Below are 15,891 nucleotides of genomic sequence, written 5' to 3'. Positions count from 1 at the left end.
TTATACAATTGGTCCTTATATTTTTTTTGTTTTGAACAATTTAATTTTTTCCTTTTACGTTGAAAGTGATGGAGAAAGGATGAAAATAGAGGGAGAAGTAGAAGAGAATGAAAAAAAAAAAGGGAAAGTTAAAAGAACAGAAAAGAAAAAAAATAAATTGCTTAAAACAAAAAAATACGGGGGACTAATTGTACAATTTACCCTAAAATTTTTATTTAAAATAATGATTTAATGTGCTGAGTCAGCTTACTGCTACACAGTTAATGACAATTAACATGACTAAAATGTTATAATAGGCTAACATAAGTGACTAAAACGTAACATTTCAAACATAAATAACTAAAATGTAACATGTGGAAAATAAAAATGACTATTTTAACAGTTTACCCTTAAAAATATTGAGCCGGTCCGGGTTGCATTACCGCTAACCGGGGATTCATTTGCTAAACCGAGGCCCACTTCCGATAAATATAAATAATATTGAAATTAAAAAAAAGAAAAAGAGAAGAAACTTTCAGTTTCAGCCTTCAGCGGCATGGAACAGTGTGCCTAACACTCTTCAATCTCGATTTCTTTTTTTTTCTTTTTTTTTCTTTTCATATTAATCGAAGGCTAAAAGATATTGTTAGATGACATGACAGACGATAGGTTTTCTCAGCTGCCGAACAACAGATTTTCACAGGTACAAAGATTTCGAAACGAAACCTTTGTTTTCTGTTTTATTTTCTTTTGGAAGTTATGGGTTTTCTCTTGTAAGGATTTTGCCTGTATCATCTTCCTTAGTAAGATTGAAAATCACTGGATAATCTGCTTTATATTAAAAGCCGGCAATCGAATATTTATTTTGTAGTTCTCAAATTTTGGGTTCTTAATTGTTGCATGAGTTCTCAACCTTTTTTTTCCTTCCTCTTTTGGTTGATGGTGATTTTTACCGTATTCCTTTTAAATTTAGCTTTTATCTTTCAAAAAATAAATTTTAAAAAGATAAGGTTTCCGTTTTCATAATGGATGGTTTAATTTTCTTTGATGGAACTAGCAACGAAAGGATCAACTTTTCGTTCTTTAGCTAGTTGCTTTTTGCTTTTCATTTCTTTTATATGTTTTGCTTTGTAATGTATTATAAAAGTAAAACAAATGGTACAAAGCTGCATTTACTGATTTTTTTTTTACAACTCAGACACTACTAGCAGAAGCAAATAACTGAACTCAGATTTTTTATTTTTGTTTCTACAACCCAAGGCGTGTTGCAAAACAATCAATTTAGTGAAGTAGTTGATGATTTATCTTATTCCTTGATGTTCTGTAACATGGATGTGGTGTTTTTCAATCCAGTTTACAAAGGTCTTCACAGCAGCACGGTAAAGAATCTTATTTGAGGACTGGTGTTTGAATTTCTAATGTTGTCACTTGTTTTAAGACAGGAAAGGAGATAATGGTGGTGTAGATTTAAGATCTGATCGGTATATGAAACCAATAAATTGTGTTTTTCTTTCTTGATATGGAAAATCAATAATGGTGGTTTAGATCGTCTTTCTTATTAAATTGTGTAGAAATCAGAGTATTTTATTCTAAATAGAACATAAATCAGAGTTTTTATATACAACCTATGACACTACTTTAGGAAACTCTAAGTTAGGAAAGATACTAAATAGGAGATATGATCCCTTAAAATAAGGGATTTTAATAAAAAAATATCTACAAAATATTTACAGAATATTCCTACACTCCCCCTCAAGCTGGAGAATATACATTGTATAATCCCAGCTTGAATAGGAATTTATTGAACACAGGTTTTGTCAAAGCCTTGGTAAGAATGTCTGCAATCTGTCCTTCTGAAGGAATGTAAGAAAGAGTGGCTATCTTTTTGTTGACTTGATCAGCAATAAAATGCCTATCAATTTCAACATGCTTTGTTCGGTCATGTTGAACTGAGTTCTTGGCAATCTGAATGGCAGATTGATTATCACACAAAACTTCAAAGTGATCCTCCTGATTTGTGCCAAGTTCTTTTAGTAATTTAAGTAGCCAAATTCCTTCGCATATCCCCAAAGCTAGTGCTCTAAATTCAGCTTCAGCACTACTTCTTGAAACAACAGATTGTTTCTTACTTCTCCAAGTTGTTAGGTTACCCCGAACAAAAGTGCAGTACCCACTAGTGGATCTTCTTTCAGTGAGATCTCCAGCCCAACTAGAGTCTGTAAAAATCTTAACAGTTCTGTCTTGTGTCTTCTTAAACATTAAGCCGTGTCCTGGAGTTTTCTTCAAGTACTTGAGAATTCTATTTGCTGCTGCCATATGCTCTTCAGTAGGATTTGTCATGTGTTGACTTATCACATTTACGGGAAAAGCTATATCTGGCCTTGTCAAGGATAAGTAGATTAGTTTCCCAACTAACCTTTGAAATTTCTCTCTATCTACTAAGGACTCATCTTCTTTATTGAATCTCAAGTTTGCCTCCATTGGTGTATCAGCTGGCGTACAGCCAAGAAAACCAGTTTCTTTGAGTAAATCAAGTACATACTTTCTCTGGTTGATCACAAGTCCTTCTTTTGATCTTGCCACCTCCATTCCTAGGAAATACCTTAGCTTTCCCAAGTCCTTGGTTTCGAATTCCCTGTTTAACAACTTCTTCAAATTGCTAATCTCTTCCTCATCATCTCCAGTAAGAATGATGTCATCCACATACACAATTAGGATAGCTTTCTTATTTGTAGAAGTTACCTTGATGAAAAGCGTATGATCGGAAAGGGACTGCTTGTAGCCATTTTGAAGAATGACTTTAGTGAACCTCTCGAACCAAGCTCTGGGTGATTGTTTTAACCCGTATAGAGACTTGTTGAGCTTGCAAACTTTATTGCTACCTTCAATAGACTTTGAGCCAGGTGGCAATTGCATATAGACTTCTTCCTCAAGCTTACCATTAAGAAATGCGTTTTTTACATCAAGTTGGTGTAATTTCCAATCGCAATTTACAGCCAAACTTAGGAGTACTCGAATAGTGTTAAGCTTTGCCACAGGTGCAAAAGTTTCTGTGAAGTCTATCCCATATGTTTGCGTGAAACTTCTGGCTACTAGTCTAGCTTTGTATCGTTGGATACTGCCATTGGAGTTATACTTTACAGCAAAGATCCATTTACAGCCGACAGCCTTTTTTCCTTGAGGAAGGTCTGTAATGGTCCAAGTAGCATTTTTCTCTAGTGCACAAATTTCCTCTTCAACAGTCCTTCTCCATTTTGGATCCTTTAGAGCTTCAGCTATGCTTGTGGGAACCTGTTCTTTATCCAAAGTTGCTGTAAATGCTTGAAAAGACGGCATCAATGAATTATAACCAGTAAATTTTTCAATAAGATGCTTGGTGCACTGTCTAACCCCTTTTCTAATAGCAATAGGAAAGTCATCTAGAGTAGTGGACTTACTGATTTCTTCTTCCATTTCGGCAGCTGGACCCAAATCCAATTCTCGGCAAGAATCAGATTGCAAAACAGTCTCAGGGATATGTCTTCTTTTTCTTGTGTAGACACGAAACTGTTTGGGTGGTGGTGTTTTTTGAAGACTGTCAATTGGAGTAGGTGTATTTTCAGGAAGAGTGTTTAAAGTGGGTGTAGGTGAATTAGTCATAGGTACTACAGGAGAATCAATGGGAGCATTCACAGGTGACAGATCTGCAGGTAATGGCGAACAAGATGGCAATTCTGAAGGTTGAGAATGAAGATTAGGAGGAGATACCTGTTGTGGCTGAAAATCACTCCATGTTTCCCCCTGATTTTCAGCCTGAGTGAAATAGGAATCCTACTCATAAAATGTTATATCCATAGTGGTGAAAAATCGTTTAGAAGGAGGATGATAGCATTTATAACCCTTCTTAAGTGAAGAATACCCAACCAATACACATTTTAAAGACTTAGGATTTAACTTGGACTTATTAGGAGCAATATTTTGGATAAAAACAGTGCAGCCAAAAATTTTAAGTGGCAGAATGGAGGAGATAGGCTTAAAATGAGGAAAGTGCTGCAAAAATATAGATTGAGGCGTTTGAAATTTTAAAACCTTACTAGGCATCCGGTTGATTAAATATGTGGTAGTTAATAAGGCTTCCCCCCACAAATATTTAAGAACATTAGTGGTAAATAGAAGAGAACGAGTAACTTCAAGAAGGTGCCTATTTTTCCTATCGGCAATGCCGTTTTGCTATGGGGTTCCAACACAAGAACTAATCTGAACTATGCCCTTTTCCTTTAAAAAATCACCTAAAAACCTAGCAAAAAATTCACTGCCATTATCAGATTTAAATAGCTGGATTTTAGACCCAAATTGAGTGAGAACCATGTTATAAAATTGCACAAAAACACTAGCAGTTTCAGATTTATCTTTCAGCAAATAAGTCCAAGTTATCCTACTGTGATCATCAATAAAAGTGATAAACCACTTACAATTATCAGCATTCTTCACCCGAGAAGGGCCCCAAATATCACTATGGATCAAAGCAAAAGGGTAAGAAGGCTTGTATGTAGAAGGAAAATAAGATGATTTAGTATGTTTGGCAAGAGAGCAAACTTTGCAAGAAAAAGAATTAGGCCTTTTATTAATGAATAGAGCAGGAAACAATTTTGCAAGGTATTGGAAACTAGGATGGCCTAAACGAAAGTGCCATAACATAACAGTATCAACTTTTCCTAAAGCGGTAAATGACTTGGAGATCTCGATTTTAGGAGAGGTAGGGAGGATGTAGAGACCATTATGCAAGCTGGCCTTACCAATCATCTTCTTCGAGTTCAGTGCCTGCAAAGTACAATCACGATCATTAAAAATGACAGAGCAGTGCAAGTCTGTGGACAATTTACTAACAGAGATGAGATTGCATGCCAAATTTGGTACAAAGAGAACATTTTTAAGTGCAATCTGTTCATTGAGAATAACAGTGCCATGTCCCTCTATTTTGCACAAGGTACCATCAGCCGTTTTGATAGCTTTATCAAAGGTATGGAAAAAATTGTGAAACAATGCTTTGTTACCAGTCATATGATCCGTAGCACCAGAATCGAGGATCCAATTAGGAGTCAATTGGGAGGAGAAAAATGCAGTAGAAGAAAGGTTACCTTCTGGATCTTTTATGACCAGATTACCCTCACAAGACCCTTGAAACTTTCCAAATAGTTTTTGAAGTTCAGCAATCTGTTCTTTAGTGAAACTAGTGACAGAGGTGGCAACGACAAGGCTTGATTTATTATCTCGAGAGTGCTTGGACTTCCAGTCCTGAGGCTTACCATGAAGCTTCCAACACTTCTCCTTAGAGTGGCCGGGCTTTTTGCAATGATCACACCAAGGTCTCCCCCGTTTGGAAGAGGGAGATGATTGATGGGTCAGTAAGGCAGATCTTTCAGAAGTGGAATATGGTTCATCAGACAGCATCACACACCTTCGGCTTTCTTCCTTCTTGACCATAGAGAAAGCCTCTCGAAGGGAGGGAAGAGGAGAAATAGCCAGGACCCTGCCGCGAACCTCGTCCAGGTCCTTATTTAAGCTTTGGAGAAATTGAAAAAGTCTTCGTTGAGTAATAATTTGCTGATAAAGAGCAGCATCTCTTGGATCTACCCAATCATAATGTGCATACAAATCTACTTGTTGCCAAAGAGCAGTAAGGGTATTGTAGTAGAGAGTAACAGGCATGGTTCCTTGTTTAAGGGTGGCTGCTTGATCTTCAACATGATATAATTCAGCAATGTTATCCGTGCTAGAGTAGGTTTCGCGGACTGCACTCCAAATTTCAGCGGCTGTGGTGTAAAGAAGAAAGTTTCTGCTTATACTCGGGGTCATGGAATTAAGGAGCCAAGTCATAACCTGACCATTGTCACGCATCCACTTAGCAAAACCAGCATCAGTCACAGCAGGCTTCTTGATTTCACCAGTAACGTAGTCCAATCTTTCTCTGCCCAAGAGAAAAATCTTAACCGATTGGGACCATTCAAGAAAATTGTTGCCATTCAATCGATGGCAGGTGATAGTTAGACCAGACGAATCTGATGGAGCATCGGAACCAGAAAAATTTTCTGGATTTGAAGTAATCTCCGAAGTAGGAGAAGGAGTTTCGGACATGGTCTAGGTTGAAAAAAGAAATCGTAACCTAAGCTGATACCATGTAGAAATCAGAGTATTTTATTCTAAATAGAACATAAATCAGAGTTTTTATATACAACCTATGACACTACTTTAGGAAACTCTAAGTTAGGAAAGATACTAAATAGGAGATATGATCCCTTAAAATAAGGGATTTTAATAAAAAAACTATCTACAAAATATTCCTAAAATATTTACAGAATATTCCTACAAATTGTGTTCAGCAAACTACTGGTTCTATTTAGAACTCTGAATAGTGAAGAAAATGATGTGTATAATTGGGTATGAAGAAGTTAAATCTTATTGTTTTTTATTCTCTCAGATGCACCAGTTTGTTGATGGACGAGAAACTTTGAAATCAATAGTTGTCCAAGATTCAAGCTCTCAAAAGATTTATAGCCGTTTAAACGTAGGTGAGAAGAAGGTAAAACTCTACAAAGTCCACTGCATTAGCTTTTGATGAATGCTGCTTGTATTATGTGACGGCCACACACTTGAGTTTTAAAAATATAATTTGGCAAGGAATAATAATAATGATAGAAAAATGCTTATAACTGGCAGAAACTTCTGAATACTATTAATAAAGTTCTATGAAAGTTCAGAGACATTTGTTTTGTTACAATGTTGTTTGCATTATCCGCCTTTCTCCTGGAAGGTATCAAGAACTTAATGAACTTTAATTGCTTGAGTCAATTGGAACAAAAGAAACGTTAAACATTATTTTATCACTGAGATTTCTGCTGTTTGAATTCTGAAATGCATTGTAGGATGACTTCCCTTTTAGAGAAAAAGCTTGCTAAGCTTCCTTCATCAATAGTGTTAGCAGTCTAATCAATTATTTGTACTTTCACAATTCGGATGGGAACTAGAGTATAACAAATTTAGAATTACCAGAATGAATTGTTCTTTATCTCGAAATGTAATTAAAACATAAACGGGTGATTAATTTGTTGACTTTGGTATATAGGAGAGAATCTGTGGTATACCTCAAACAGAATGTCAAAGGTATAGTTTCTATGAACTTGCTTAAATCTGGTTTCAAAGTTACCTTCTTAATTCTGAAATTTTTTTTGTTAATCAACAATATTGAATTAAGAATTTCCTGCCTTGATTTCAGCTTGAGGATTGTCATTGAGGAAAGAGTTGGACTGGCATCTTGTAATGAACTGGATTTTGTGAGTAGCTACAGAGGACATGGATCACCTTGTCCGATTCCAGATCAGGCAACCACTACATGCAAGCTCTTCAATGTTCATGCTGTCACTCAATCTTCCCCTTCTACTATACTCTCTTTCACTGAGAAAGCATCTCAAACTTCTCATGTTTCACGTGTAATTGATTCAGACCAACAGTCATCCAATGAACCGGAAGCTTCTAGGGTGCTTCAGAATGTTCATATAGTAATCACACTTTAATTATACAATTTTACTGTCTTTCCTTTATACCCCCCTATAATAATTACACTTTAATTATACAATTTTACTGTCTTTCTTTTATACCCCCCTGTAGAGGTTTTCTAGAACAACTGCCCCCCTCCCCCCCCCCCAAAAAAAAAAAAGGAATGTAGTTAACAAGGTTTTCAATATCTTTAAGGTTACCTAAAAATATCCATTTCATTTTTTTCTCAGTCAACACGACTAATGGAGGATTTTCTTGAACTAGCTAAGGAAAACACAAAAAAGGATCTGGAAACCTGTGGTGTTCTTGGTGCTTTTCTTGTAAGACTTACGACTTCTTTCTTTAACATTCACAGTGTGTTGTTTTGTTGATATTTATAGCATCATTGGCTCAGGAGTATGTTGGCATAATTGGTCCTTTTCTTGTAATGCCCACGCTCTACAAATGCTTCTTTATTTTATTGTAGCCTCGTGTTTATAGAATAAATTTGTCCATACCAATTTCATGAAAAATAATTGCAGTTGGTAGAAGCATGACATTGTAAACGGTTTTATGAAGATTTTGTTAGGTGGGAATGTCATTTTGGTTGTTTTATTTGCCTGCTGTTATGCTAGCGCAGAGTTTGGGGAATTAGATACTACATTGCTCCAACTCTTCATTTTCTTGAAATACCTGTCTGATACATATTCAGACACGGGTGTAGGGATGTAACAGTCCAAATACATGAAAAAATTTAGAAAAAATTGAACGTTCTTGTGTTAGACATATCTGTATCCAACACTCACACTTGAGTCTGAGTAACATAGATTAGATATAGCCTTGTATTCTTTCCTTTTTAGAACTTAAGCTCAGTCTATAACCAACATAAGCCCAGTCTTGAAAGTTTTTGATCGATGAGGCTTACCAAGGATTTCCTTCAACAGTATCATTTAGGTGAAGTGATTCCTACATCTGAGCTAATGTCTGCTAATGTTTTAAACATTATAGCTGGTCTTTATTTAGTCTTATTATGCTTGTGTTTATTTATATTTGAGTAAGCTAGTCTACCAGTCTTTTTGGCTAAAAACTTATCTTCTGTTAAAATTAGCATGCCATTATTAACATTGCAAATTCTACCTCTTTGACCTTCATGAAACAGGAAAAGGGAACTTTCTATGTAACCACTCTGATAATACCTAAACAGGAATCAACTTCAAATTCTGTAAGTGTGAAGAGATTTTTACACCTTGATTCACTTTATTGTTTTACTTTGTCTTACACTTGGTGCTTGCTTCTGTTAACTTGTCAATAATGAACAATAGTGTCAAGCTATTAATGAGGAGGAAATTTTTGCCATACAAAATGAACGGTCCCTTTTTCCAGTGGGATGGATACATGTAGGTTCATTCCTTTCTTTCATTAGTTTCTTTAATATTTCTGTTTCTCTGGTCTTTAGGTTTTACAAGAAATAGGTAAAATCATCAAATGCAAATACGAGTAGACGACTATGCCCTCAAACTGACCTCAGTACTATGTTTCTTGTTTACTTTCAGACACACCCTTCTCAGAGTTGTTTCATGTCATCAATAGATCTCCATACTCAATACTCGTATCAGGTAATGAAGTTAATCACCTATGCACCCAATATTACTCAAAGATTGGGTATTTAGATCATCCTAGACTCCAATCTATTTATTCCTCTGTGGGTTAACAGTCTTATATAACATATTTTAACCTATGTATCGTATTCTGATATTTCTTAAATCTTTTAGGAAACAAAAATAATAATTTCTTAATGGACATTTGTAAAATGCAGTTGTGATGATAGTTGTTTCACTCATCAGCTATTAAGATTATTGCCACTGTATGACATTTCTCAAATTATTTTCAGGTAATGGTGCCTGAGGCTTTTGCCATCGTTGTGGCTCCTACCGATAATTCAAGGTCTGCCCCTCGTACATAATGATTCAATTGTTGGCAACTTGGATAATGTCACAGATAAACTGATAATGCCTTCATCTGCATATCTAGGTTTACCTTTCATCCACTTTCTTTATTTTGGTCTTCCATCACGCTGGTTAACTATGATGCTTGGCCTCTAACATACATGACTTCCCTCTAGCCTCTTTAATGTATCAATATAACTTCCTACCATAGCCTGATAATCTGTTCACTGCCTTTATACGTCGGAGTTATGTGCCGTCAATATAAAGATGATTTGTACCCCATCTTTTGTTACAAAAATAGGTTTTGGGCTGACATTAATCTATTGAAAATTCACTTCTCTTTGCATTCTATAAAATGTAAAATATGAATCTAGGTAGTATAAGCCAACTCTGAAGAATGTTGATTTTGCTTCTACTTAGTTCATCTCTATTGCATTATTGCAGCGCAGCTGCAGCCTTACTGTGTAGCCGTCAAGCTACAATTTCAAACAAATAAATCCTATATGTTTTAGATGGCAAAATATTAAGTTTTAGAATCACATGCTTGGTGGGATTGCCTCAATAGACAAGCATAATAGTAACATCTTTGCATGAAAAACTAGAGTACTCTCATTATTCAAGTGAAAAGGCATAAAGTTTTCTGTGAACAAATTAATACAAAAATATCATCATAAAGTTTTCTGAATGTGTTTAATCATGACCAAGTTAATAGTATTGAGTTATTTGATTTTTTTTCCCAGGAGTTATGGAATATTCCGAGTATCTGAACCCAATGGAATGAGTCTCCTGAAAGAATGCCAAGAGAAAGGATCTCAATTTCATTCTCACGAAGAAACAGTAGATGGGAGCCCCATATATGAACGCTGCACTCATGTCTACAAAAATTCAAATCTAAGGTTTGAAATCTTTGACCTGCGCTGAGATACAAAAATGTACATAATAAAATGGGTGCAACCTGCATGCCACACTACAGGATCTAGCTTATTAGAAACGCTGCTTAACAAGTGTGCATATTACTGTCTTTCTAGTTGTAATAATGATGAGAATGATTGTATCATGTGTTTTAATAAATTGCATTTTCATTTATCATGTATGCATTTCAGTTTGTTTAGAAATCGTTATTTCACACTAATATCATAGTCTTCCAGATGCTGTAATGGGATTTGGAGGACTACAACTTCTCCCTCGACCCCCAAATAATTCACCTGTAAGAGATAAGAATTATATATCATATCTCTTATAACCTTATATCATTTTACAATCAGCATTATCAATAATGGTAGAGAACTTGTATTTCTGATTCTGATTTGGTGAACTTCACCTTAATAAAACATTTATCTTTTAATTTTCACATATACATCTTTCTTCTTCTTTTGTCTTTTTTACGTATTATCTATATCTTTAAAATCCATATGTATTTTAAAGGAACAACTTTTAGTACTTTTAGTTAGAGATATCAAACTTAAGTATTGTGATAAAGCGTATGAATTGTTAAAAGAGAAACAGATTGAACCTTCTTGGAGAGACGGTTTTAGCTATTTTCATGTTTATCATACATTAGCTATCGGTTTTGTATTATTTTGCTCTTCTTGCTGAATAAAAAAAAAAAAGCTTGGCTCGGCCCTTGGGCAAGGAAAACCTAGTTCATCTTTCTTGGTTTTGCCCATTGCATGCATGAAATAGGGAATCCGTGCTATCTTAAGACTTGAGAGAGTTCCTGACTCCTGACAACGCCACTTTTTTTAATTTTGTCCCCAACTATAGTATTATATTTGCAGATCAATATGCTAGTTTTAACAGAGAAGGATTTAGCCTAGAGAGAGAAAAAAGATTGCAGATGTCTATTAGATGCTACCTCTTAAAAGTGATTTGATGAACCATTTGAACTAAGCTTCGGTTTGATACATATAAATATGCTTTATTAGATGATTATCGTATGCCTAAACCCCACCTTATTTCATTGTTTAAACCAAACTCCGGTTTAAACTGTGTCTGAAATTCAGACAGCAAATAATGTACAAACTGTTGTTTTTTCTTGATATGTTGCTAGCCCCCCACCTAATTTTATCTCTCATAGATCATCCTATTTCATGCATTGTAGATATTCTATATATATCGTAGCAGTTGTTTAATTGTACGTTGCTTTTGAATATGTGTGTATATGTATATAATAGAAAGCTGAATGTTTAAAGTTCTGACTTCATTAAAGACAGATGCCGACAAGAACTTTATTTTATCTTTTTTTATGGGATCTTATAATTTATAGCAAAAGCCTGCAAACTCCATTATTCTATATCTAGGACATGGACCAGATGGTGAAACTATTACCATGACCATTGTTTGATTTTGAGATTCCTTGGGAAAAATTCTGATAGGAAATTGCTTGCTAAAAAAGCTATTACTATTATATGCATGTATTAAAGTTGTTGATATTACAGTAATGTCTTATAATTCGTATTTACATAATTACACTTGTAGTACTATATATTTTATTAAACGTATCATGATCTGAAAATTTTAGATCTCATTTTTTACTAAATTTATGACACCTTCGATACAATAAATGTATTTATTAAAAATTTACTTAAAAATCAATTTATTACAATAATAAAGTTGATTGTTTTTTAAATTCAAATTGATTAAGTTTTTATTAATTTACCATATAAAGAAAATAAATACATTATCATAAAATATAATTTAATGTGCATATGTGAGGATAATTCAGTAATTTTACAGTTAGGTTGAACAACTCAGAAAAAGACATCAATACTTAGATTTTATATCACGTATAAAAATTACGTGGTCCAGTCACTGTAAAAAGAAAAAAGAAAAAGTGTGGTGAGTGATGGGTGAAAATGGCCGGCGTTGGGTTAGGAGATGGGCACGGGGAAGGCGGGGAACCCCACTTTTGTCTGTGAACCCAAAATAATGGAGTTGTGAGCTGTCAATATCCTAACAGCTCTTTTTTCAACTATCAAATCAAAGCCCAATGTGGCATAGTCAGTTTTTCTTCCTTTTTTACTTTTTAGCTGTAAAAAAAAAAATTGTACCCTATGCTATGCGTGTTTAATAATTAAACATTTTAATCACCAATCATTAATCCATTAATAGAGTCTGATGTAGCGTTTCATATAATCATTTTTAAGTCTCTTTTTTTTTTTATCGATTACTGTTTATCATCTTCCTCCTCCCCACACCACTCCTACTTCCATCATTCTTTCTTCTTTTTCCTTTGCCTCTTGCTTTCGGCTACCACATCATCTCTTCCTTTACCAATAAAAAATGATAATGTGAAACATCACATTAAACTCTATTAACGAGTTAACGGTTAGATGACTAAAATATTTAATTATTATAATAATAGTGATTAAATTACATGATCAAAATAAAAGTGCTCAAAAAATTAAATGACTAATTAAATATTTACTCTTGTTTTTAAAGCAAAAGCAAACACAAAAATTACTTTTTTTTTATATATATGTATACAGATAAATAAGTTGATACAAGAGTGTGGCTCCTGTTTCAAATAAAACCTTTTTGATTTTATTTTTCCTCTTTCAAAGTACCTTCTTAATTATTTTAATAAGATTCTTTATAAAAATTTGATAGTTTTATATATTATACGTTACTCAGTGATGTTATTGGTGTAAAATATAATGAGTGTTTGAACATGATGATGAATAAATTTTTTTGCACATCATAAGATGGGTTAAAGTAGAGAGGTTGTTCAAAATTTTCATACCTTCTGTTCTAAACTACGAGGAGAAATGCAATGCCACCAAACAAAAGGTATCAAGTAATAAATTATGTCTTACCATTTTCAAGGCATTTGCTGTCTTTTTTGTTGGTTAATTTCTACCACAAATACCTCATATTTTATATTTAAAAAAATTATAATTAATAGAAAATTTGAACCTAGAATTGTTGAAAATTGTTTTTTTAAATCTTTGAAGTGTGCAACTTTTCTTGTATTTTTAATAACTTTGGTTATGGAGATGAAGTGATAAACATGAGGCGCACTCATACTTTTCAGTCAACGCGTTGGAATTCAGATTTATTCCTATTTTTATACTACAAACCTTGATTCTTTATACACGTATCTAGATTCTACAATTCTGATTTTTATATAATATGCTTTTTGGCCCTTACATTTCACAACTAATTTCATTTTAGTGTATGTAACTTTTTATCCACTTTGGTACCAAAATTTAGCAATTAGATTTATTTTAGTCACTAAACTTGAAAACTATAAAAAGTTTGATATCATTACTTTAAAGTTATAAAAAAGTTATATAAAGTTTCATGTTATAATGTCACATATAGTATTCCATTTAGGGACGTAGCTAAAGGGGCTAGCAGGGCCCCGGCCCTCCTAAAATAGATTTTTTTTATTTAGGCCCTTTAAAATTTTTAAAATTTTAACTTATTTAAGGTAAAATTGCACTTTGGCCCCTTAAAAATGATAAAAATTTTATTAATACTTTAAAATCATAAAGATATAAATTATTAAAATGATGAAATTGCTTTTTTATATCATAAAAATTACAACTTAATTTCGGCCCCCTTAAAAAAAATTGTCTTTGCCCCTGATTCTAATAATCAAGTCAATGGTTAAATTGGTCAAACCATTAGTTTCCAATTCAATCAATTTGATCAGTTCAACTGCTAGATCAAATCCAATCAAATAAATAATTAAATTTTCATAAAATTAAAAGATATTAAATCAATTCAAACTGTTCAACTACCAATTTTTGTCCCAATTTTTTTTTTTACTGATTTTGAGCAATTTTCGATTCAACCAGTTCAATCCTTTTGTTTGGACCAATATATTGGTTGATTCTCAATCTAATCAGTTCAGCCAACCAATCCAATCTAGTTTCAAAAACATTGGTCACATCATAAAATCTTGACGAAATTATCCAAGTTCAGATACCAAAGTGAACAGAAAAAGACCAAAATAGATCTTTTTTTAAAAAAAATAATACCAAAGTAGATCTAATTACCAAGTTTAGGGGCCAAAAATTATATTATCCCAAAAATAGTAATGCAAATAAAAAAGTATGAATTATCATAGCCCTTAAATGGTTGGACTATTTCAATAATTTTTTTATATATAAATAAATTATTAATATTAAAATTTTGTAACTTTAAAACAAGTATTTTAATAATCCATCTTTTAAAATTGGAATAATTATAAATTTAGCTCTTAATGTTTATATTTTTTTTATTAATTTAACCCTTTTTTTACTAAATTTAACCTGCAACTTTTTAAAAAGAGATAGAATTGTTGTTTTTAACAAAAATAACAAATGTTACAATTTTAAAGAAAGCAACCAGCATAGTAATTCATGTGTATTTCATACTAACTTTTTTTCAATTTTTTTTGAACATTTTTATTTATTTTTTATTTTTTAAAAAATATTTTCATAATTTTTAAATTATTTGTTGATGTTGTATTTTGGAAAAATAGTATCATGTCATCATGAAATACAAATAAATTACCACACCAGTTGGCATGCCAGCATCGTAAAAAAATTAATATTTTAGTTAAAATTTTTGATAAAAAAATAATTTGAACATTTCAGTAAAGTTAATAGCCAAATTTAACTCAAAAAAATAAGGATCAATTTGACAAAAGTTATAAGCGTTAAGGGTAAATTTATCATTATGCCTTTAAAATTTTATTACTAAAATTAAAAGTATAGTGATAAATTTAGCCATTAATGTTTAATTTTTATTCATAATTCTTTTGTGTTTTAGTCAATTTATTTTCCTTTTAGATTGAAAAGTTAATTGGACTGTTAAAGTTTTAATGACACTAGTGTGACAACTCATGGGTCAATCTACATATGTTTCATAAAAATTAAAAAAAATAAAAATTTTAATAAATTTAAAAAAGTTTATTAAAACATTTAGAAAAATTATCCATGCCAGACATGAAAAACCACATGGATTGATGTACCCAAAAAAAACACATGAATTGTCATGTTAACTGGAATGTCAATACCATTAAAATTTTACTAATTAAATCAATTTTCTCATTTAAAACAAAGCAGTATGGTTAAATTTAAAAAATTAAATATCAAAGTTAAATTTATGTATTATGATAAAGTAAAATTTCCCCACCTTTGTATTTGGATTTACGTACATACACTCACTCATAAATAATTTGTATTACATAAACATATAATACAAAAAGATAAGATAACTTTTGTTTTTAAATGTAAACTTTGGTTTGTTGGATTAATTGTAATTATTAGTTTACTATATTTTATTTATCAGTTTTTGAAAATTAATTTTAATATCAATTATATTTTTTAAATTGTAACTTATAAAAAATTAATAAAACAAAAAAATTAAGGTAAACTACATTCAAGGTCACTCAATTATTAAGTAAATTTATGTTTTGATTACTCAACTCATAAAAGTTACAATATGATTATTGAACTATTCG

The 15,891-nt window shown here is 32.4% G+C and overlaps 1 protein-coding gene across 9 annotated transcripts; it reads left to right on the top strand.

The window, feature by feature from the left end:
• Positions 1-501: 501 nt before the first annotated feature.
• LOC107886586 (AMSH-like ubiquitin thioesterase 2) lies at positions 502-10,523 on the top strand. Of its 9 annotated transcripts, none has more exons than XM_041099739.1 (11): positions 543-682; positions 1,240-1,358; positions 6,437-6,538; positions 7,082-7,119; positions 7,232-7,514; positions 7,743-7,832; positions 8,651-8,713; positions 8,814-8,888; positions 9,045-9,107; positions 9,383-9,435; positions 10,178-10,523. In XM_041099739.1, exons 2-11 carry the CDS (start codon positions 1,296-1,298, stop codon positions 10,356-10,358), a joined length of 1,011 nt encoding a protein of 336 aa, XP_040955673.1. In that variant the 5' UTR covers positions 543-682; positions 1,240-1,295; the 3' UTR covers positions 10,359-10,523. The 9 variants fall into 9 exon arrangements, 8 of the variants coding, with proteins under 8 accessions (XP_040955682.1, XP_040955701.1, XP_040955692.1 ...); XM_041099761.1 differs by having other exon boundaries at positions 550-682; positions 1,333-1,358; XM_041099760.1 differs by having other exon boundaries at positions 550-682; positions 1,333-1,460.
• The last annotated feature ends 5,368 nt before the right edge of the window (positions 10,524-15,891 follow it).

This window comes from Gossypium hirsutum, chromosome A03, assembly GCF_007990345.1.
Source record: "Gossypium hirsutum isolate 1008001.06 chromosome A03, Gossypium_hirsutum_v2.1, whole genome shotgun sequence".
Taxonomy (NCBI): Eukaryota; Viridiplantae; Streptophyta; class Magnoliopsida; order Malvales; family Malvaceae; genus Gossypium; species Gossypium hirsutum.
Note: the sequence above shows the minus strand (reverse complement) of the source record. Positions and strands in the feature narration are given on the sequence as shown.